At 31.6% G+C, this 26,170-nt stretch overlaps 1 protein-coding gene across 1 annotated transcript in view; it reads left to right on the top strand.

Annotated features, from left to right (window-relative positions):
* The first annotated feature begins 1,375 nt into the window (after positions 1-1,375).
* The window catches only part of LOC134712224 (protein Wnt-11-like), a 33,898-nt gene continuing 9,103 nt past the window's right edge, over positions 1,376-26,170 (top strand). Inside the window, exons 1-2 of the mRNA XM_063573565.1 lie at positions 1,376-1,496; positions 2,503-2,918. Coding sequence (XP_063429635.1) covers positions 2,818-2,918 — 101 coding nt within the window. The 5' untranslated portion in view covers positions 1,376-1,496; positions 2,503-2,817. The remainder of the gene's footprint in view (positions 1,497-2,502; positions 2,919-26,170) is intronic.

Here is a 26,170-nt window from a genome sequence, read left to right on the forward strand (position 1 = left end):
ATGACTCATATATAGATAACAATTAATGCAAAATAAAAGTTAAAGTTTTTACGGAATACTAATAAATACGTTCTTAAATATGATAAAAGATATACATGAATTTAATACGAAAACAAACGTAAATGGTCACAATACTTTAGTGATATTCTTGCTGCAATTTTAGTACATAAACTAGTTGTGTCCTTAGGTCCACTCAATTTCATTTCATGTATTACATGTATCAAGGATTTGTATAGTTAGACTATACAAATCCTTGCATGTATCGAATCAGGATTAGGTAAAAAAGAAAACTTTTTACCCTATTTGAATTATTTAAAATATGTTGCTTATGATAATTTATAATTGTTCAGGCTTTAAAAAAGGCAACACAAAATAATTTAATATAATACGATTAAATCTTTAACAAACATTAAACAATATATTTTTTAAATTAATTTTATCTAACGTAAATGATAGTTATATATTGTATTAGTATTTTTAGTATTGAGTTTATGCCATATTTGTTGTTTTTATTACGTTTTAGGCCGATGTAACCTTTAGGACTATCCTAAGACACCTAATTGAATATCCTAACTTTAGGACCAAATTTAGGACATATCTTATTTTATGAGATTTTCGTTAACCCGATTAAGGACTAAGACGTGTCCTAAGACCATCCTAAGACATGTCTTAGTCCTAGTACAGCTTCGTTGACACGGCCCCTGGTACATATATGTCTATGGACACAGTGGACGCTCTCATTCTCACACTTTCAACTGTTCCAACCATATAACAGACACGTGCAAGGCACGTTAACAGCCAAAACAAAACGCTTTAAAAACAAATATTCTGCACTATTGTCAAATTCCTTCCTTTCGTTTGTCATAATATTTGACACATCACTTTTTAAACCTTCTAGGTGTACTTATTTTTTTTAAAGTGTTCTAAATTAAACTTTTTAATAGGTATACATTTTCACTAAAAAATCTATTTAATTTCTTGGTCTGAGATACATGTAACAAAATCTTGAACAATATATGTAAATTATTTAATACCGTGGTAAATAAAAGTTTGTCTGTAATCTAAATTGACAAGTTTAAGATATCGCATACATAATTTTAACACCTTAGTATTGTTTGTTTTCATTTCCTATGTCAAATTTCATTGCCGTAACGTATTTAACTGCTAATCTAAAAAATTCCTTGACAGTAATTGTAAAAAGGTGACAATCAAATTTGTGCAAATGACTTTAACAGGTACCCCGAAGGCGTGCTAATTGATAACGTGTTATCAACAATATAATGTTAATATTTCGTTTTGTAATGAAACCTTTCTGATTTTCTATTTTCAAATAAATAGATAATTGGAAAATAGGGTAATAAAACAGTTGGAGTGTGTAACAAATGTCTATAGGCATAAAACAAATTTACTAAAAACACCTATTTTGTATAGTCTTCAACTTTTTTTCTCTTTTCCCATCATCCATTGTATTTCGACTTTGTTTTCATAAAGTTCAGGTAAGGCTGTAATCTCTACACCATCTTTAAAAATAATATGGAAGTCAAAATACATATTTTCAAGATGATGAAAAGCTGTTGCATATAGATTTGTAACTTTCTAAAAAGATCTGAAATATTACTTGTTTCATATTACGTTCGCTAAGCGTTTAATAGTGTTTTTTTTTTTTTATATAATTCAAACATTTAGATTAATGTCAATGTTATGTTTATTATTCGATTATTATCACTGCAATTTTTTTTTAAAGTATGCACTTGAAAATATTAATTCTTTATGTCAGGTATATCTGTATTTTATAATTTGATGGAGTTTTCTATATTAACCCGAAACACATTCAAATATTAAAAAACTGCATTATACAGATATAATTGTATCATCTTTTTTATTTATATAATGCTGCGGTAATAATCGAGAACAAATTTGTCAATAAATCATTTACTCGTAAGAATAATGGCCAAATTTATTTGATAAATTGCACACATATCATCAAGTTTCGGTATTAAACCAACCTTTGCCAACTCATTTTGTTTGCATCGGAAGAAATAAGCAGTTGCAAACAATTACAATGAGAAAATTGATAGTTTAAAAGAAGGCACGGGGATTTATTTTATCTGCAGTAGTGAGTCGCGAAAACTTCCAATTTAACTGTGTCAGTAAAATTCGATTGTAAATCTTAAGTGGGCTGGTACAAATGAGTTTTAATTCTGAACAAAGTACACACTACGAATTTTAGTCGTGCAGATCACGTCGTCAGTTACCGATGAACATAACGACATTCTCCATTTAAAAAAAAGTTTATATGGAATTGTCATTTGTTTCATTTGCAAAACACATTTAGAATGTAAAATGTTACATTGAGATATCAAAGTGTATGGAAGATTTCTGATTTGTGGCAATAAATTATATCCGTATTTTATTGCTGTGTTGGTATGAATAGACGAACAGAGAGAGGTGTTTGATTGGCTGATCATGACAGTATTATGTTTATACCTTTTCTTGTTTCAGTCTAGAAAACGTTCGAAATTTTATCGTGAAATTCAATTTTGACTGGATATACCAACTTTGCTGTAGAATTTAAAAAAATGGTGTAATACGATTTCTCCTGAATTTGTGCATAGCATAGTACAACAAAACATAGTGAAGTTTCCAAAAAATATTTATACGCTCACACGATGAAGAAATAACCATGAAATAAGAAAAAAAATGGAAAAAGATGGATTTAAAATAGCAGATTATCGGAGTGCTGGTTTTGTTTCAAATTGAGTTATTTTGTGGAAAATTTATGTGTTTGTGACGTCATTACGTCAGATTCTGCCAAGGATGAGGAATAGTGATGGAGTTATCCGGACGGGATTTATAGTCGTTCCAACTCTCATTCTGATTTTAGTACAGACGCAAAACTCGGTCGGAGTAAAATGGTTGTAAGTAGAACATTTTAAATTACATTGCTCCAATTATAATTTCATAATTATGAGACCTGTTCTGGTAGTTCAAAGTGTTTCAGCATACCCAGAAAGATACAATATTAACTTCATATTTACGTTTAATTTGTTTAGAATAAGAGTTATACTATAATTCTAAGATTTCAGTAGTTTTACTTCTTCATTTTCATCCACATGTGTAATGAAATTGCACAATAATGGTTGTCAATGAATAAATAAATACTTTTGCCAATATAAATATACTTTTCTAATACGAAATGTGCAAATATTGTTCTCATCAGTTTCAGTGGCGACTTGAAATTTTAAAATACGGTTAATCTTAATTTAATTGAAATAATTCATAATATTCGTAAATCAAAATTATCTAATCTTAATAGGGATTTAATGATGATTTAAACAACGTGGTTTACAATAAATTTTCAGCTTTTTATACAACTTACAACTGATAAAACGTTTGTTTTAATGATGGACTTAATTTTGTCAGCGCTGAACAAATTAACAGTGCAACTAAGCATATGATTTCCTTCGAAATTTTAAACATTTAAAAAACAACATAAACTTAAGTCCAGATACCAAATGTTATCACTTGTTTAATTCTAGTGTAAATCTTCTTATCTCGACAACCCGTTACCTCGAAGATGACAATCTGCGAGTTTGGATCATTAATTAATTACACACGATCGAAAAATTGATCTGACCGCTAATTCATTGTTCCTAGGTCATCTATATGTAAGCAGCGGTATGATAATAAATCGCTGGATGAAACACAGAAATTGTGTGGTACCTAAAGCTATCTACTCCATGCTTTAAAAAAGGGAAAAAAAAAGCAGTATTTTTGCTTTAAAAACGAAATATCGTATTACTCGTATGCCATTGTAATGCTATCTTTAACGAGTTTTTGGTTGACAATTCCATACTTGAAATCATGTTTCTGCTTCGTTTTTTATTCGATATCACCTTGTTCTTTGTAAATACATGTATCTACATGTTCATGTACGGTTCCTTAAAATCATGTCGTAGATGGGTTTGGTGGTTAATAGCTTTTCTATTGTTTATTTCACGAAATGTTGATCATGGGCAGTGTTAGGATACATATAATAACACTGATATATATTATATATAAATGTAGACCTGAAATGAATAAAAAAAATGTATATTTTGAATTCAATACAGACCAATTAAATGAAGAACAGACGAAAAAAATGAAACAGTTTCTTTATGTTATCAATGTTTTAATATTGTATTGGCCCTATACTGTCCAAAAATAATATAAACGGTAAATTTAAATAATATGAAAATTACTCTTTTTATCAGGAAATCTTTTTTGACAAGTAGACCCTACTGCAGAGATAATACTAATTATAATGCTCCTATGACCTTAAAAAGATGTTTAATAATTTGTTTAAGAGATTGAAAATGTTTCGTTGCCGTGTAATTTAAAATGTTTAACTATTTAGAAAATAAAATATTGAAGTCATTTATAATAAAAATCAATACATGTATAATATTTGTGACAAGTTTTAGTATTGTTGTTTCATACATCACCAGAAATGTTAATTCACTGAGCTGATCTTATCTTGTTAGTGACCACAAAATACATGTACTTCACCAATTTGATCAAAATATGCGATACCAACTGGGGTTCAGACCTTAAATCTCCAGTGGTATTAACAGACTTAGAAAACATGACTGCATTATTTGGAAAATTTAATTACTTTATGACAGCAGAGTGGAATTAAATCTAGACATGGCGGGAGAAAAAAACTTGGAGATGTATTTTAATATTGTTACTCCAGACTTCCGTTTGTCATGGTCTGGTCGCTGTATTTTTATAATTGTCGATTTGTTATCTGTTATAATAAGAAATGCAGCAAAGTTAAGGTAAAGCTTGACTAGTTAAGCAAATATAAGTACAAAACAATAACTAGATCATTAATATATTAAGCTGTAATGTCATCATAAGGAAAACTGTTGAATCAATTGTCAATTCAATTGTCAATCATATCAAGGAATGATACAAAAAGGAAGCAAACCTTTTCTCTCCAGAGATAGAATTGACAAATTAATGATAATTGCTTTGTACCAAAGAAAATGTAAACCTAAGCATCATACCTCGCCAGCAAACTTCACTTTTCTTACAGTTAAAACTTATGAATACTAATGTCGACATGTTCTGCAATGGCGACATATTTACACCCCTTAAACAAATCGACACCCTTCAGATCGCGTTTTTACTTACGAAAAATACAAGTGTCCACATTTATCATCACAAGCTGTGATAATTATTGAGGTAATAACATTCTTAGTATATTAAAGAAGTTAAATAGTGATGCATTTCAAATTAAACGAAAATTGAAGATCTCTGAGACATTCTTTGAAAGGAAATTAAAACGGTTCTTTTACTAAGTAATTTAACGTGACATCATATAAATTACAGCATATGATAAATATGCAGTTGTATTATAAAGTCTTTACCCATTGTACAACCTCAGAAATGAACCATCCTTTGATCTTTTGTCAAAGCTAATTTGTTTTGCCCTCAAAATCAGTCAGGGTACATTAATTCAAACCATAGAGAGGAAAAAATAGAAGAGATGAAAATCAATGGGATATAACAGAAAGGGGAGGAGTCAGCCTGAAAGGGAAACGAACATCACAGTATTCCGTTATAAGTAATGAGGAAAAATTCGTTAAATTGAAGCACTTAGACTGTTTAATTATCTCACTGAATATTTGCACGACAAGATTTAAAACACTTGTTCCCTACTTGAGAAAAAGGTATTTTGTTTGTCCAAATAATAAAGTTCATTCCGAGGGCCTTGTCTGACTTGTGAAAAAGTTGAGGGCAGATAATGAAATTATTTTCAATTTTCATTGTACAAACTATAGACAGGATTTGTTGAGAAGAATCCTACACTGATAAAAGACAGTGACGTTTCGTGGTGTTACTTATTGTTTGGTATATTAAAATAGGCACATTTATACATTTCAATGTAGTATATAGAAAATATTTAATCGATTACATAACTGATGTAGTGACGAAATATTAAAATTCTATAAAGCGTTCGAAATTTCTAGAACGACTGTAAAGTACGGGGACCCGATGAGCATCAGTAGTCTATAGAGTTTGATTTTGGACTTCAAATTCTTTGTACAGATACTCGAGCTTGATTAATATTAAAATGTTCTAAACGCATCAAAATAAAATCGTAGAACTTTTGTCGTTCTTCATTCATATTTCGATATTCTTGGATTTATCGTTTATTTTGTGGACATGGTGGATTTCAATTTGGTTATTATAAACTTATTCCGATAGCCGTTTCTTCATTTGAATTATATGTAGAAGAGTGTTAATAGTCTTTTTAATTTTTTTTTCCTCTAAGTGTTTTAAAATCTTTATGACAAGTCTTTGAGGTCATCTAAAGTCATACTTTTAAATGAATTTACTAAACAAGTTAAACTAGTAATAATCATCAGCAATTTACCAATTATGATTACTATTTTATATTGAAATGTAAAACACATTAGATTAAATTTAGGATATGTTTTTTAAAATCCAATAATACTACGTTTCTTAAAATTTAGTATTGAAGTTGTTTATGAGATTGACCAACTGTATCCAATCTTCGAGAAATCATGACACCATTTCTGACATGGCATTTCCACCCTTTTGATGATTCCCCAAAAAAATTATAGAGTCCATAGTAGAATGCACATGCGAACAGAAAAAATCGACAAAATTCCCGAATGTGGCAATTAGCGAGCCAACTAGCAAGAATCGGATAAATTCATTGCCCCGCACATTTTCAACAACATTACTACCCCTAGGTGAAGTTGACCAAACATACTATTATCCTTCATTTGTTTCTTTTGTTCACGAAAATGTTTAGACAAACAAACGCCTTTTATGGCTCTAACTTGGGTACAAGTTATTTTATTGCTTGAAATTGTTTCGCATTAGGGCAATAGCGTCCGAAATAAAAGGCTTTTTGTACCCCGCGGGGGTAATATCAATGTCATAAATTCAATTTTGATTGTTTAGATTTGATTTTGAGATTAAAGGTATCAAACATTGTGAAGGTGTGAATTGCTATACAATAAAAAGGGACATTAAAATGATAATAATACAACTGAAACAATTATCGAGCAATTACGAAAACCGCGATGTTTTCGTCCATTCAAATAAAATGGAGTTCAAGTGGAGAACAAGGATCGTCAATAGACGCGAATACCAACTCGACATCCGACAAACCTGCCTCAAATGAATGGAAAATGCCATTTTTATTAATAAGGAATTACAATTATATGATTATCTAGGCGGAAAGTTTATAATATATGCAGGGGGTACAATTATTTAATATTCTGACAATTTTATGTACGGTATAAAGAAGTGACGTCAAATAACAAGACCAATGCACGTATTGTTTTCAATAATTAGTACACTAACCAAGCAACCGCGTTTAACTGAAGAAAATATAAACATATACAAAACCCGAACGAGTCAAACAAAAGCAGACATGAATAACTGCAATTAAGATGAGGTGTGTGCTGAAAGAGAACACGTCGAGGAAACTGAAAGCTTATGATACCAAATTAAAGAGCAAATACATGTATATAATAATCCTGCTTCATAGGATACACCAATCGCATTGCACAATAGTTATAAGACGGAAAATAGGTAAATATCTAGAAATTTATTAAAGGATTGTAAAAATAAAATAAGCACATCGTTCCTTTTTTTAAACAAAATAATTGAAGTTTAAAAGTATAAACAACTCTAAAGTAAAAAAAAAGATAAAGGCAACATATTTTTTTTTAACGAAATCTCAATGGAATCACAGCATATGGAAAAAGACTTTTCATAATACAATACAATACAATTAATGTTGGTAGAGCTTAATATGTATTTCTGCATGTTTGTTGACGGTTGGTAAATTTTGTCTTTTGAACTAGGGTGTTGTCTGTTGTTCTTCCGCTTGTATGTAGTGTTTGACTATCTCCTTTGTGTCGTCCCATCCCACGCTTTTGTCTTATTGGAAGGAAGATATTTCATGTAATACAAAACTGGACTCGATCTAGAATGAAATATATGGTGTTATTCTTAAAAATGAGTATTAGCACTATATGAACACATTCTGAAAGATTGTATATTGCGTGTAAGATAATAGCAGATGTAAAACTAAAGTTTCATCATTCAATTTGGATAAATATTAAAAAGAACCTCATGCGAGTGCCAAATGCTCATATCTTTAAATTGAGAATTATGATGCTGTACAAAAAGTCACGCGCCGTTATACATTTAGACACCATTAATTTGCATTACATGAATAAGTTTTTGAGTACCATCAGTAAGTACTGGCCAGTCCGAAGATTCTGATGATGGGAGTTTGTAACGACCTTGAATTGCTATACAGTCCTCGCAAGGTCAGTCTGAAGGTTCTGCCATAAGCTATATAGAATTAATAGTGTACAACTTTACAAGTTCTATAGAATTTTACATTCAAAATATGACACGGAATACTACGTTTAACAGCGTTTGTATACAATTGTCTGGATTTGAAGCAGATTCTTACTTTTTGAATTTGATAAAAGGGCGTAAATGCATTGTCCATACAATTGCGAAAAAAGTGACGTATTTCTGTATGTATACTGAATATGTAAACGCTGACTAAGGAAGTAATAAAGAATAGGTATACATAGAAAGAATGAATTCACCTGTTTGGGGATATAAGATACCAATGATCTCCAGATGTTTTGTGTATTACCTATTTTATGTTTGCAAAATAACAGTGATATATGCTTTCAAAAAAAGTTCATCTCAAGTTCTCCATCATAGGAGAAGCCAGCTGTTTACTTTTGAAATTTATCAATCTCCGTGTATAAATTGAAGTGATTTGTTGGTAATCTTCGTTCATTTATCACAATCCCTGCTGAACATTGACAAACAAAACAATCAAGGTGAATACTTACCCAAACAGAATAGGTCGCATGGAGAGTTCCAATCGCACAATTGCAACCTCTTTTGTCGGATAAAAAAGTATTGTGAGAACAGAAAAATAACTTCAAAGGTAAAATTCGAGGTGTTGTTTTGTAGACTGACTTTCAAAAATGTGTAAATTATTGGGAAACATCTAAAAACTTTTCTTTGCTAGATATTGTTTGAATTTTTGCAGAATTCAATGCGGGTAATGAACCTTAAATGATTTTGAAATCATATGCATTATAGCTAAAAACGCAATGTAATTAAGATCAGACTTGTCTGCAGTGTCTGATGCTTGGATTTCAAAATTACGACAGTTGGAATTCAGACCGTAAAATAGTGAACTTCAGGTCAATCATTTTCATCAACCTATTTTCTCGTTCACGTGAACCTGAAAATTAATACGGAAGTCATACACATCACTACATTTTAAAAGTTTCAATTTACCTAAATATCACATAATGTGAAGACATTTTGTGAAATTTGGAATATATACCAAAGCGATGTAATTACTATAGTTTTTGAACTGAAGAGAAAAAATAAATACCACTGATATCTGGAATTAAAAGTTATGTTGTTTACATAAGCTGAAACTTTTGGCAGAAAGATTAATTAGAAATGTCATTCGAATTGATAGAATAGCATAAATTTCGAATTGTTTTATTATAATTACTGCTTTAACATTTTTCTTTTATTCCTTTTAAACGTTTGAAAACCACATGTACTTTTAGAACTATTTTACAAAAAAAGTAGAAGCAAGAAATCAGTTAGTCCTTGACCAAAAAAGCTATAATCACAATGCTTCACTCAACAATAGGCTACAAATCAAAGTGCACCATTTCTCTTTGATGTCTCGACGTAACTTACAACAAATTACAACCCATTATTTTCAAATTCAGCGTAAAATCAAACGCTATTGAAGGAGTGTGGTAAGACTTCACTTATATTTTTAATTCAGAACATTTGCTTAATGTGTATTGAATGGTCTGGTTATATTATATCAAAACGGACAGTTAATTACACTTCATGTAGTTAAACATTTAGAACAGCAGATAGTTGTGTAAAGGAACTATGATAAAAGACAGGAATGTTTTAATTTACCAACGAAAAGGAAAGAAGATAAGAAGAACGCCAAAGTACACAGGCAGCTTTCCATAATGTTTAAAACCGCTTCAAGCACGTATAATGAATACATTAGTACTTCTCTTAAGGTTTTGATTCATGTGTTAAAAGGACGAATGTCCCCATAGCTTACATATTTTTAAGTATATAATTGATTCATAAAAGTAATTGTTTAATCGAGGACGTAATTAATGCGGTCCTTTGGTAAACTATTCGTTCACATATAGTGCATTATACATAACTCATGTTTACATGCATTCATTTAAATCATTACTATATGTTATATAGTAAATAAAACAAGTATTTAACAAAATCTAGAAGCACCGTTGGTACATCAATCGAGTTGCAATCGTCTTGGATTTGTAAAAGAAATATATTAACGAGCGGCTACACTTATGTTTAGGGTTTTGATGATGCACTGTCTTATTTTTTTCTCTCTGAAGGATATGTTCCAGCTAATTCGAGGGAATGTTGGCCAATGGATTCAGTTGCTACTAAGCCAAACCTTAAGCTTCTACTTTTTGAATTAAAAAGTAATAAGGTCCTTCCTTATTCCATTCAGTTGGTAGATATGTCGTTCATGGCTTAAAATATTTTATCCCGAAACCAAGAACGTCTACACTATAGTGAATATTCGGGCAGTAACCTTCGTATAATGAACCGACTTCAATTTTGTTGCATCTCGGCTAACACAGTCTTTATTCCAAATATGACAGTCACAGCTTCTATTCTTCCGAATCATTAACATGCAAACGATTCCTGGTAATGTTATTTGATGTTTTGTTGTGCTTTTTCCAATTAAAGGCAAATCAAGTTACAACCTACACGTGTACCGAAAAACTGTATAACCGAATCTTATATGTATATATAATGAGAACATCACCACAAGACTCAGTTATATTTTTTTTACCGTAGAATCATGGACTCTTGTCGATATACATATTTTTTAGTTGAAACTAAGCTTTCTTTGAACTCTCTGATGCCAGAAATGATATAATGAACACAGCTAGATTTTATGTGATAAGGACAATGTTATAACTAATTCAGCGTGTTTTAGGGTTAAGATTCACACAATTGACCTATACAATAAAGTTACACATTATTGTATTTGATATTAAGTACAAAAATCAAAGAAACGACAATTCCTGTATCAGAATTGTACACGTGCTCCGCACCAAATGTTCGATATAAAAGTCAGTACAGATAACGGTTACAACCCGATAAGTTGAGAACATTGCATTCCTGTTATAATGTCATTGTATGACGGCAAGTCTTGTTAGTAATAATTGCTTGTAGCAATTTGATCATTACACCCCAGAACAACATAAAAATATTACAGTATGATATAACTTGGTGATAAAATACCGTCTTAAATACGGAAACAATCATCAGTCTTAGGAATTTCATATTAACAATACTGCATGTTCGGGATTGTTTCTAGGTAGGGGATGGTTTAATCAGGGCTTTTCAAAGAAAATTGTTTCATTATTTCAAGTTTATTAGATAGTTATTCTTTAATGTTTGATGTAGTTTTGAATTGAATTAAAAAGATCCAAAGCAGGTATCTTCCTAATATAAAACTAATGATGTTGAAAATCAAATTATCTCGAATCAGCAACCTTATTATTGAAAAGAATTTTGTTTGATTTAATGTTTTATTTAACGTTTATTTAATTAAACATGATTTAAATGCATGTTATTTGTAATTGAGAATAAGCAATTACAGAATCATCAATAAAGCAAGAGTTTGACAGACTTATGTTGACCTCTAGATGTCACGTGTGGATGTATTACTTGTCTTAGGCAGCAACCATGTGATTTTCAGGGGGGGGGGGAGTGCTATGGATTTATTTTTTCATTACATATAGTTGCAGTTGAGGGTGAAACAAACAGTAGTTTGTTTTTCTCAGGGTCACAAACACATTTTTTTCTTCTCAAAAACTGGAAAAAATCCTTTTTTTCCAACAAAATCCATAGTCTCTCCCAGAAAATCAATATAGTTGCTGTCTTATTGACGAATCCCCAATCCTTTCATTATCTATATCACAATGCATACGGAACCTTCATTTTTTTTCAACTCAATTTTATTGAAAGGCTTTAGTTGAGATTTTACACTCTTCGTATGTGAACTTTAGCCATATTCTAGTTTTTAACCATTTCCCTGGCGGTATTCTAATTGGCCATTCATTACAATCCAAATTAGAACGTGATAGTTGCAGTTAGAATAAGATGCAAGTTCAAGCTTCATTAATACAAATAAAAGCTGCATTTGGGTGGGGGAAAACATTGTAAATTAATGGTTCAATTTGAAAGATTTGTTTGCCTCTAAGAGCAACACATATAAGCTTGATTTCAGAATTTTGGCTTACTTTGCTTAAAATGTATTTATACGTAGACTTGTATAATAAATGACATATGTCTTGAAATTGAAACACATCTACTAGATGTTTATAGAGGAGTAAGGCCTTCCTTCGTGATGGTGCCTTCTATTAACTTTCAGACGAAGGGCAAGTAATAAAAATGTTGTTGTTGTTTTGGTTTTGTCTATTCACAAAGGAATTTTTATGTACATTTAAATTTAATCTTGGCATCGTCAGTAACCAAATTCCTACAGAAGAAAAGATTGCATTGTTAGAAATATATTTATATACGCAAAATCCATGTGTAACAGTTTGAAAAATGAATTTGCAAGGGAGTGAGCAAACTTATTTTTGAATTCGACAGACAAAACGTCAAAAAACACAGACCAAGAAAATCACATTACAGAATGACATTTATCATAAATCTTCGATAAAGCTCATCATACTAAATTCTGTGGAAAGCAATTACCTGTACAAGGCTGAGAGAAAAAGCTAAAAACAAAATAAAACATCTAATTCCTCAGATATATATCAAAACATAAACAATCTCATATTCTACCGACAGATAAGATAGATTCATGTTTATTTAATTTTTCTTCTTCTAAAGCATTTTTTAAAGTCATCTCTTGATTAATATAAATACAGCGTTAAGTTTTCTATGTCAAATATAATATTATCCACCCAAAATGATGTGGATTCTGAGAGGTCTTGTTATAGCTATCTGACGAGTTAAGATGCAAGTTTCTTCATGAGTACTATATTTTTACTTAAGTTTTATGTGTCCTATATTTATTAGATAACTCATCATTCAGTCTCTTTTTAAAATAAATCATAGTTTAAGCTGACTATACATTTATAAACAGTACGAATAGAACTACGCACCGTTAATCAGAGCTATTTGTTATTAAAAATAACATGGCCAAATAAGTCGAATAAGCAGAAGAAAGAGAACAATCAATATAAAGATACAAAAATGTGGTATGACTGCCAGCGAGACAACTCTGAAATAGAAACCAAATTACATAGAAGATTACGAACAATAGGTTACCATACGGTCTTCAACAATGAGCAAAACACACACAACATAGCAAGCTATTTAAGGACTCGACATGCCAACTGTTGAACAACTAAAAAAGGAAACTTAAGGTATTAATTATGTATAAAACAAAAAAATGAAAAATATGGACCAGCAAGAGTCTATGGAATTTATACTGGCTTAGGGTGGTCTACTTGATTGTAAAATATGTATAAAATCGTAGACCCGCGCGTTTTGTCTGTGCAGAACGATTAAGCTTACAACCAAGTCTTACATTTGACATTGAGTTAATGAAATACCTGTCATATTAATGGAGGTGTGCTGCGCTGTACAGCTGATCTCTCCACTTTTATTCGATGTGTCCGTACTATCTGGAGGCATAAAACCCCTTTCATTCTCGTGGGACGTGTATCTTGGAGTGTGACTGTACAGGATGTTAAAAAAATATATATTTGAAAAAAAACCAGCTACGTCTGTCCGTGTTAACTGTATAAAATGAATGAACAAAGAGTCATGTTTGATTGTGAACGTTCAATTTTGAAGCAATACCTAATTGAAAATATGCCGGGGAGGTTAGGATTTAAATGTACTATTTTATTTTTAAATATAAAAAAGAAGACGTGGTATGATTGCCAATGAGACAATTATCCACAAAAGACAAAGTTTAGTTCATTGGTTACCCCTATTCTCTTTTTTTACATATTAATCTGTTTTAATTGATATGCATCCAGATAGTCAGTCTTAATGGTTTAAACTCTGATTATTTGTACTTGGTGTTATATAGCATACAACCGATGATGATTTTAAATTGAAGCGCATATTTTACTTCTGATTTTTACAATCTTTCAATCTGACGCTTAACTATTAAGATATATCATTAGCAGTAATCTGCAATATATTGCATTCATGGTTCAGATCTTAGCAGAAATCTGCAGTGTTGCACCCAAAGCAATAAAAGTTTCATACTTAAGATTTTCATCTAGGTAATGTTATACAAGAGAGCAATACTTTGGTTTTTTTTGTGTAAATCTATATCAATTAGCACGATCTTGTTACTCGGCATCACGAAAGCGTTGTCCTTATGATACAGCTACATATGATTGTTTGTCTTCCCTTGTACGCAGTTTATAACTGTAAAAATGGGGAACTTGTCTTATACATTCAATTTGTTACAGATATTTAAAACTACAATTGATCAATGCTTCAAGTTTAAGGAAGAATTCTGTTTTAAGACTTAACATAGTCCTCCTCAGTAATCAATACGATCATAAACAACACGATATGTATTTACACCAAAGATTTATTGTATTGGGTTATAAAATTTGTGTTTTCACGAGGACAAATCAAAGGTATCCTCGCCATTTATTTGTAGAATGCCAACTTGCTATGGTAAAACTATGCATACTATGAGGCTAATCTGTTGTACAATTGAAACATACTAAATAAACTTTAGAAAATTTCAAGTTGTTGAAAAGATCACTTCGCTTAAGACGCTATAAACAAGACTGTTCTGCACACTAAGATTACAAATAAACATGAACTATAGAGTATTGTCGACAATCTACACCCTTTGAAGTTTTATACCCATTTTCATTCAGAAACTTCGAGTGGCGTTCTCCAAGGTGTATCAAAAGAATGGTAATTTATGATAAGTGATTATGTTTAAGGATAAAGAAAATAGTAAAACATTTAAAGTTTGGAGGTAGTAAATTTCAGATGTATATTTCAAGTTAATGCTAATGTTTATATGCACACAGATAAACACGAAGATATAATTTTGTCCAAACAAAATTAAATGTCATTGAAACTAGACTTTTGATCTTTTAAATCAACACTTGTCATAAATCAAAAATTGCCATTGAATTTTTCTGAAAACGGAGTACAAAAAAATATGTATTTAGCATATTTTATGTGCTACAAATCAAATTATGATAAAAACTATTTCGATATTCTCGTTTGAAAATTATCAAGTGTTCAAGATAATAAATTATAGTTTTAAGAAATTCTATATTCTGATACAAATTATATGCACATTTCGATGTGCAACATTTATTTATATGATTAGGCTTTATGTTCGAGATTTATTTATGTGTCAATATCTGTGTTATTAAGTCGGCCCATCACCTGTAATATTGGGTTATATGGTGGAGGCTTTTCTGTGTCACATTATAATGATAGTCCTCGAAGTGCAATCCAGATGAACATACTATTAAATAAAACTGAGTGCTTTGTATAGTTTGAATTTTATTGTCCGTACTTAAAATACTTAACAAACTAATTGTTTTGCCACTGATCGAGATAATTGTCATGGGAAAGCTTATTGGACTCTAATACAGCCTCTATAAATATTAAAGACGTTTCTAAAAATGCCAACCCAATTCGAGAAACTATAAACTTGTTAAATAATGCCATGGTTGTAATGATATATGTCCATTCGTATTTGTGGCATAGAGGCAACTTTCCTTTCTGTTTTTCTTATTTCTCTTCTTCTAAATGTCGACGTCCCATTGTCTCCTCATGTTGTATACATTTCTTGGTTGGCTTGATATGCGTACAACCGCCAAGGATTGACAATCGATATATGGTCATACCTAGACTTATCAGCAATAACAGTAGCAAAACTCTTGCTAAAATGGGAAAGGTATGCGAGGTGAATAAATATGCATCCATGTCCAGTCAGAATAGAGACGTTAAATAAGATGTCTCGTGTAGGCAGAATGCCACGTTCGGCACACAAGAAAACCTTTACACAACTGTGTTAATAATCAGTAACTGCTCTGTTACTATCCAACATATTCCATTTTTTTTCAGTCGTAGTCAACCTTTCCCACCTGTCCTCCAGTTTGCACTACCTTGCAGAAATGACTTATATCGCATTGATGGTTAAGATGGTCGCTTCTGGAATAGGCATGAAACATGTTTCACTGAACGTGATTTAAAACAAGCAATTTGCGTATGTTTGCATGGAAGACTATATATGGAAAGAAGGATTTTTTTATTTTTTTTTAAATATGCTCAAACGAAGTGACGTTGTATATTTGGGAAAGTTTTAAATAATTAAAATCTTTTAAAACAGGGATGATTTATAGATATTGAGATTGATCCAATTTTGTTCTAAATTTATTTAAATATAAGGGTTTGATGTGGAAATATGATTCCACTTGGAGGAATGCAATATAGGTGGTATTTCAAACCCAACTCTTAAAGTTGATCGTTTTAATAAGCAAATACGTTTAAAAATGTGTCCTTCGAATCTCCATTTTGGTTAAATCGACATACTAAGTACTCAATCAAGCAAGAGTGAACACATTATTGTGCTTAACATAGTTTGACAGGAATAGTTGATAGTTTACAGAGTATCAAAATTATAAAATGTGCATGTCTGTATAGACCCCGTACAACTGAAAGTTCATGCGTATAAGATTGTAGCTGCAGCCTGCTTCATGTGCAAGTCTTGTCGCCTGTAAAAACGTTCTTTTTTTTTATATATAAATAAGGCCGTTAGTTTTCTCGTTTGTATTGTTTTACATTGTCATATCGGGGCCTTTTATAGCTGACTATGCGGTATGGGCTTTTCTCATGGTTGAAGGCCGTATGGTGACCTATAGTTGTTAATGTCTGCATTTTTGGTCTCTTGTGGACAGTTGTCTCACTGGCAATAATACCACATCTTCTTTTTTATTTGTAATGATTTCGATGCTGGAACGCGTGTTTTTATAATTTTCCTTATCAGGTACGATTGAAACTAAACGTTTGGAAATTTTAAGAAACATCAAACATTTTGTAAGCGTAAAAACTACAATATCCTGTAAAACAACCATGCATCATCGTTCAAGGTAAATTTTGGTGGAGGGGGTTTCAGCATTAGATTTTTAAAGTAGAATTACATATAAGTATACTAGACTAAGCGATTTTTGTAACGTCGGGCATGCAAATTATAGTCCATCTAATGCAGTTCAAATATTGCGGTAGAAAAAATTATGATGATCTCTGTGCAACATACGCGTGTTTCTAGAATATTTTATAAAAACATGAAACGTTGCAATCCTTAGCAAAATTATATTAATTCATATACTGAAACATTTAGAATTACTATTGAAATCGTGCCAAACATTAGCACTGGCTACTAGACAAATGGTACCCTTGTGGACTGGTTATGGATCTTGTATATAATGTTCAAACATTGAACTTCTACAAAATAACTAACACACCAAAGTGTACGTATCTAGATTCGAGATAGTTCCAACTTCCTATTTAATAGGGGTGCATAAAAGAAACACACATGGGCATTGTAATGCACTACAATAAAGCCCAGACAATTTAGTTTATGTCGTATATCTTAAAAGGAATGAAAGAAAAAAAAAAAATTAACTCCCCCCCCTCCTCATTCTTGTTGTATAAATGATATGCACAGGTAAGAAATGGAACACATAATTCAAAAAAGTTGTTCCACGCCGCTCCATATATATTTTTTTTTACAGTTCTATGACATAGCTTTCTTTCATTATTCTAAATAAAGAATCAGTTAATTACAGGAAAATGACAACATGAAAAGTCACGGTTTTCTTTGTAATGTTCAAGATATATTTACATAACATGTTCTTAATACTTTGCAGCCGTTTCGGATCGTGTGTAATCAAAATATAATCAAGACTCTACTTAATATGTTTCTTTGCTAATTGCATAACAAGCGTGTTGCATCTGTATATATGTTAAAGAACCACCGCTATTTGGCAAATTCTTTATATTTTGATATATTAAATAATGTTTGCTCGTTAATAGGTTCACGTTCTTTCGTGGCTTTTATCTTAACTTATTTTTTATAAAATCAAAACCAATCTTAATTATAAACGTCAATCGTAAATATTCACAAAAACAATTTCAAAGAGTTCCGGTAGATAACTATGTTCAACGATTGGCATTTCTGCATTAACCTTTATGCACTCGGTAATCATAAATACCTGACAACGAATTACACTTGATAGTAGAAAACTGCGTACCTTAAATGGTTTGTAAATGCAAATTATATAAACCTTCTGCCAAATGCGCGATATCATCTGTACGTTTATTCGAATCTCACTGTTTACGTCACTGGTTACTCAAACTAATCCATGGTTCTTTAGAAAGGTATGATTCGAGTTTATATGCCAATAGGACGAGTTGTGAATAGCCATCAAAGGCAGAAACAGGACCACATGGAAAAACGTGAAACCGAATGTCTTTGCCAATGATACATAATTTACATAAGCATGTATAAAGTTTCGAAAGAATTTCTGTCCCAGTGACATTTTTTTTGCAGATAAACACCTATGGCAAAAACAGTAGTATATTATAGACAACGTCATGTAAATGTCTATGCACGCGACACAAGTTTTACGAATATTAAATCCGTTCAGAATAGTGCATACCCGTAGCCAGGGGGGGGGGGGGTCGGACGAACCCCCACCTTGAACACAAACAAGCACTGTTAAAGTCAATGCTCTGTTCGAATTGTGACTGTTAAAGTCGAGTTTGTGAGTCCAACGACCCCTCCCCCCTTGGAAATTCCTGGCTACGGGCCTGTAGTGGTCCTATTAAACTATCAAAGATACTAGTAACATATAACATATGCTACAGACTTCTATATGATGCCCACGACAAGTGTGAGTTAAATTTACAGAATTTATGGTCCTTTGCAGTGCCCACGACACAGTGTATTGCTTAAACATTCAAAAAGTGTCAGTGCTCCTATATTTGGAAGCAAGGATTAAGCATAACACCAAAAGAACTGAACGAAAAGTTGCGATAAACAGTGAAATATAGCAGTCTTTAATAGAAATGAGACTTCAGTATGATCGAAAAGTGAAACTAATGGCATCACTGAAACCGTACGATAAAAATTCTAAAAATATCAAAATAAAAAAGCCAATATCCAGGCAAGCATGTACATTTGTTCTTATCCAGAGGAAAAGATTCACATATAAAGGCATTTGTTTGCAATATTTCATTTAATGAGACTGTATTGCAAAATAAATTGTGACCCTTTTCAATGTATACAAACATTTGAATCGAAACGTGTCAAATTAATAACGTGATGTCTGAAAAGTCCATTCCAAAATACAGGTCTGATGAGGTTGGATTTCACTTTATGTTGGTACAAAAATATCACCTTCAGTAAGATGAACACGTACATACATACATGTTGCGTCGTTTTTTCGAAGAATATTGAATCCTTTGATTCAGAAACAACAATCTCCCTCAAAAAGCATAACAATTTTGCCTTTAGATGTTAAGTTAAGCAAACATCTTCAAACTTGCAATTCAGTAGATTTTGAGAAAACAAGATAAGTTAAATGCTATTAATTAAATACAATGAATGATACATACAATTTTTCTTTGAGATGCATACTCACTGTCACATAAATTGCTCACTGAATGATTTAATCTTGATAAAAATATACGGTAGCTATCACGCATTGGTTTATGTTTTAGAGTTTGTTATAAATGGCTGAAGATATAGTTCCCTGAATGTTTCACCTGACTGTCGATCTGATATACTACCTATATTTACTTTCAGCGGCTTACCTCTCAAAGTATTCTGACGAGTGTTACAGGCTAAGAACAGGATACAATACTTACTCTTCCTGCGACTTTGACACCTATCCTGGTTCTGATTTTATCGTAAAGTTTAACATTGAGTTTTTGCTGTTCATTTTATCGTTCTGTTTGTCACGTTGTTTTTTTCATTGGTCGGATCCAGAAAATTTCATAAGGGACACACCGACTTTCAAAGAGAAAGCCCGCTCCCGTCTTGCTTCACCGATTCCATTTATTATCAGCCAAATTTTTCCACAAATCGGAGAGCGGGCACCCTAACCCCTTAATCCGCCTTTGATTGTTTTTTTTTTTGTGTTCTGTCTTTTGAATTTGTGTGTATATCAATTTTAGAAGATTAACAACAGAATCTTCTACTCCAAGTGTAATTTTTATGAGACGCTTTTAATCTGCCACTTCTTGTAAAATTACAAAATGTGTTAGAACAAATGATGAAACTGTTATACATCGGTAATTAACCAAGTCAGACAATTTGTAATTTACCATACAAAAATATATAAAGCCAGATGTCGGAAAGATGAAAGAGGGAGGTTTGCACGACAAATTAAACATTTTAAACAGGAAGATTACTACGTACAATGATAGTGTAACGAAGGGAATGCTCGATTACTTCTCTTCTTATCACTTTACACAGTGCAATAAACTATTTTTCTAGTTATCAATTTACAAATCTTTCATAACAAAAGTTCACTGATTATGGTAAAAGATATCCCTTGTGAATCTGACTAATAGACCTTTAAGGTGAAACCAAACCGCTTACATTTCATTTAAACACTTATCAAAATACTATAATGAAGTTTGACCATTGTCTTTAATCGGGATCTTTGGTAGGGGTGGTGTATTGTGGGACTTTTCGACTATCTTTTACTAATGACCGCATAAAAATAAACAAGACTTTTGTTTTAATATCAAAAGGATGTCACCAATATAATGATGTGCCGATATTTTCTCGTCCGTACAACTTGGTGGGTCTGAACTTGGCAGTCAGTATGTACATTGAACATGGCGTCAAAGCGAAGTTTTATTTATTAATTTTGCAGAGTCATATAGTTATATTTTTGTCCTATTTTGACTTAATGGCTATTAAGCGCACAATGTTATTATGATATTTAACACTTTGTGGTATGGGTGCTGTGAATATACATATTAATTGCATGATATCTTGTGTCGAAAAAGTCAAATATAAAAGAGGGTACATAACGGAAACTAAGAGAGTAGATGAACGATGAGCCAGGTGATCAAATATAGAATTGTATATACATATACATATAAATACGTCTTTCAAAATTACATAATTATTTTTTAAAACTTTCAATTAAAAATTTAAAAAGCGAATCAAGTTACTCGTAATTCAATGAATACTATTTCAAACATTTTATTCATTTGTATGATTTCATTTCTGCATGAATATTTATTGTAGTTTTTACAGCATATATATCTACTTCAATTTATTTAAGTTGTATATATAGTTATGATGAATGTTGGTAACGAACACAATATGCATTAAAAAAAACAAGGAGATACTATTTTTGAATAAAGATATGCACCGTCATACAGATTAATGTTAGAGAGTTTACTTCTCTGTGCATGTCTGTATATTCACATTTTCACAATTTAAAAAGAAGACAATTATTAAACTCCCTAATTTAAGATATGCTTCGATGAATCATATCCTACTGTTTCAAACTTATCAGTAAGACACACTTTTTGTTACAGTTAGTTACTTAAAAACTCAGACATGATCTGTTTTACAACGAATGACTCGATCAGTCAAAAATAATTGTTAAACGGAAAGCCGATTTTTATACGACCCCAAAAATATTTGGGATCGTATTATGGTATGATATCGTCGTCGTCTGCGTTGTCTGCGTCGTCGTCGTCCGAAGACACATTGGTTTCCGGATAATAAATTTAGTTTAATTGAATACATCTTCATGAAATTTTTTCAGAAGGTTCAATACCACAAAAGGAAGGTTGGGATTGATTTTGGGGCTGATGGTCCCAGCCGATTAGGAATCAGGGGCCCAAAAGGGGCAAAAAACAAGCATTTTTCTAGTATCAGGATAATAACTTGTGTAGAAGTATTTCAATTGCTCTGAAACACCGCAATGTTTAAAACCACAAGTAGAAGGTTTGGATTCATTTTAGGGGTTATGGGGCCAAAGTTTAGGAATTAAGGTCCAAAAAGGGGTCAAAACAAGCATTTTGCTAGTTTCAAGACAATTACTTGTGTGCAATTGTATGATTCCTTCTCAAATTGTACCACAATGTACCATATAACAAATGAGAGGCTGGGATTAAGATTTGGGTTAATTGTCCAAAATATGTAGGAATTAGGGGCCAAAAAAGGGCAAAAAAGAAGCATCTCTTTAGTTTCCAAATATTCATGACAATAAGTTGTGTTTAAGTGTATGGATCTCTCTGAAATTGTACTACAAGGTTCAATACTGTAATGGAAAGCATGGGATTGAGTAAAAGGGTTATTGCACCAAGGGGGTTTCAAAAAGTTGCGAAGCACCTGGTTGAAGTATTATTATAGACGACTGTAAGATACTGGGTTTGCTCATTGTTGAAGGCCATACATTGACCTGTTATTGTTTTTATCTTTATTCTATTGTCTCAAGTTCTGAATGAATCGAGATGTATCATTGTTAATTATACCATATCTTTATTGTCTTCCGCGTAACGCGATGCGTAAGCCAGAAAGGAGTATAAGTTTGTACTAAAATGAGCAGAACGATGGGTTCTTCATATGGAGAAGGGGTAGCTTATCCTTCTGGGGCACCTTAGTTCACCTCTAATGTTTGGTGGGGTTAATGTTTCTATGTTGTGTATTGCCCGAAATATGTAGGATTCAGGGGTCTAAAAAGGGCCAAAAAGAAGCATGTTTCTAGTTTCTAAACAATCAAGATGATATCTTGTGTTTAAGTGTATGGATCTCTCTGAAATTGTACTACAATGTTCAATACTACAAAAGAAAGCATGGGATTGAGTTTAAGGGTTATTGCTCCAATGGGGGTTCCAAAAAGTGGGGGGGGGGGGGGGGGGGGGTTGCTTACCATTTTTTTTAAGGGATTCCTTTTTTTTTTTTTTTTATTTTTCAAAAGTTTTAAGAAGAAATATTCATTGCACAGTATTGTGCAATAGATTTGATAGATATTTGACCACATTATTTTGTGACAAAAACACATATTATGTAAAAAAAATTGAGATCGTCCCCTTTTTGTGGATTTAGTGAAGACCTGTCTTCAGTTTTTTATGTTGTGTTTTATATACTATTGTTTGCCTTTTGGTATTTTTTAGTTTTTGTCTCGGCGTTGTCAGTTTGTTTTTGACTTTCTTTTATAAAAGAGAAAGACTGCTACTGTATGGACATTGTTTGTAAACTTAAAGGCAGTTAGTTTTCTCGTTTGAATTGTTTTACAATGTCTCATCGGGGACTTTAATAGCTGACTATGCGGTATGGGCTTTGCTCATTGTTGAAGGATGTACGGTGACCTATAGTTGTTAATGTCTGTGTCATTTTGGTCTTTTGTGGATAGTTGTCTCATTGGCAATCATACCACATCTTCTTTTTTATATTAAGCCTGAAATGCATATTGAAAGCTTTTTGTTCGATGTATATGAAAAGTTTTGAAGTTAGTTTTTGTTTTTGTTCAATATAATTTCGTATATTGTATAATCAAATCTTGGCACAAATAAAGTATTTGACCCTCAAGTAATTTCTTTATTCTTTATTTGCTCTTTTGTCCAAATCCTAGAGATTATATTATCACATTACTACAGATTTTGAGCATTTTTTTTTCTCAATTTTTGTATAGTTACGATGTAAAAAAAACAGTTAGTAGTTATCAAAGGACTAGGATTATAATTTGATATGCCAGACGCGCGTTTCGTCTACATAAGACTCATCAGTGACGCTCAGAACAAAATAGTTGTAAAGCCAAAATACAAAGTAGAAGAGAATTGACTGAGGACCCAAAATTCCCAAAAGTTGTGCCAAATACGTGTAAGGTATTCTATTTTGGCCTGGGATAAGAAAATCCTTAGTTGATGAACCATATTTGTTCAATTTATAAAGCTTCATGTGATTTTCCAGAAAACGAAACATATTAATAAACAAAAGTAAAAGAAAGTTGTATTTTATAAAGGATTAAAAGTCTATAGTTTACAGTTTGAAAATTGAAGGTTAAATGGTTTTTTTTTCAGACTTGAAAGTCAAATAAAAAATATACAGCAAACTGTTATTTCATCACTGGGTTAACAATGTGGATATTATACAACGTAGTCTGTAGTGGCAAACATTTATTCATATGTGAAGCCATTGATAATGATATTTTGTGGTAATAAGGACAAAGGTTAGCCTATAACTAAATTAAACAATCAGCTCAAAAAGATGGACTACGCTGTCTTACAACTTAGGCAAACCAATAAATAAAAAGAATGATGAGTTCAAAGCGAAGGAATAAATAAATGAATTTCAGTATTTTATTACGAGGCATGCCAATGGATAAATTATTAATTGCGGAACTGTTTACTAGTATAAGAAAGAAGTTTGAAAGTCTTCCAAATCTTAAAACACATTCATATAAAGCACAAAAGAGAAGTGTAATAGCATGAAATGCGTTGATAACAATAAGGGTTATGTACGTAGAGTTAAATAATGCAATTACTGAAAGAGTTTATAAAATACGTATGAAAACCAGATTGGCATTAAGTATTGCATAAATATAATGTAATGTATTTTCCTAAAAAAAATGATGAATCAGTTTTTCGTTTTTGATTTTCATCCACTTGGACAAAAAGACATTCAATTCAAAGTGCTTAAAATATACTTTGAAAGAGACATTTTAAAGAGGACGTATTTCTGGGGATTTTTTCATTATTATTTTTATCAATTAGATGTTTTTGATTCATTCGATCAAAATCAGATGCAAATGCAGTTAAGAGTTTATGAGGAAACCTAAGGGTCATGGAGAAATATTTTCTCGTTTTATGAAATATGGTATATGAAATATGGTAAATGAAATTTAGATATTATGAATTTTAGTGCTTTGGGACGTCTACCTCTATTACATGCAGAACATTTTAAACATAAAAATAACATAAAGTGCATTTCAGTTCATATAGTTGATTCTTGTCATGTTTGGTCGCAAAGTGGACTGTTACTTTTTTTGAATCGATGGACGACTGCGTGAAATAATGATAAAATATTATGTTAGGTGAGATAAAAAAGATAAAAGTTGCCTAATAAAATTTGGAAGATAACTGAACATTTGAATTCCAGTTATTTTGGCATACGATGCAATGAACAGCAATAAATGTCACATAAAATATATAAAATAACGTTATGAGATGAATAAACTTTTAGATACTATTTTTCAACGACAATCTCATTACATTTATTGTTTCGATGCCAAAATCTTGTCACTTCTGTGAAGTCTCGTGCACATCTCGTAAATGTGCATATATGTTTGACAGCAAGGTTAGACATTACGATTGTTATCTCGCGTGGTTTCGTCATTACCGAGATCTGATAGCAAATTGTTGATCGCAATTGTCACTCAAAATGTTAAACTGTTTTATGTTACTTCTATTGTGTAACAGTTACAATACTTATTCATGAAAGATATCACATTATATATACGTATATACTATTTCAAGCACCTTAAATATTTAAATGAATCATCCCCTCGTAAACATTAATGTTGCAAGTGAAATGATATTTTAATATATATTTTTACCAGACAACAGACACGTTTTTTGTAATTTCAACAAATATTTATATATTTATATAATTGTTTTCTTGCGAAATGTTATGTGGCTGTAGGCCAATATCACCCTTTCTGACACCTGACGTGCGCCATCGACCTTCCATTAATTTTAACCTTCAAAACTACAAAACCATATTTTTTTTTAAAATCTTATATTTCTAATTGGTATCTCGCTTCATATTTGCTAATTTTATTCCCGTTCATCGGCCATCCTGTTCTGAATAAATATAGAACGTAGGAATGTTAAAATGCAGGTATTTGTTCAATATCCACAAAATCAAGCTGACACCATTAATTAAATGCCATTGAGGGGTGGTTGCATGGAGGATTTCTTTTTTTCGAATTTACGAAGTGTTGGTAATATT

This window comes from Mytilus trossulus, chromosome 3 (assembly GCF_036588685.1).
Source record: "Mytilus trossulus isolate FHL-02 chromosome 3, PNRI_Mtr1.1.1.hap1, whole genome shotgun sequence".
Lineage (NCBI taxonomy): Eukaryota > Metazoa > Mollusca > Bivalvia > Mytilida > Mytilidae > Mytilus > Mytilus trossulus.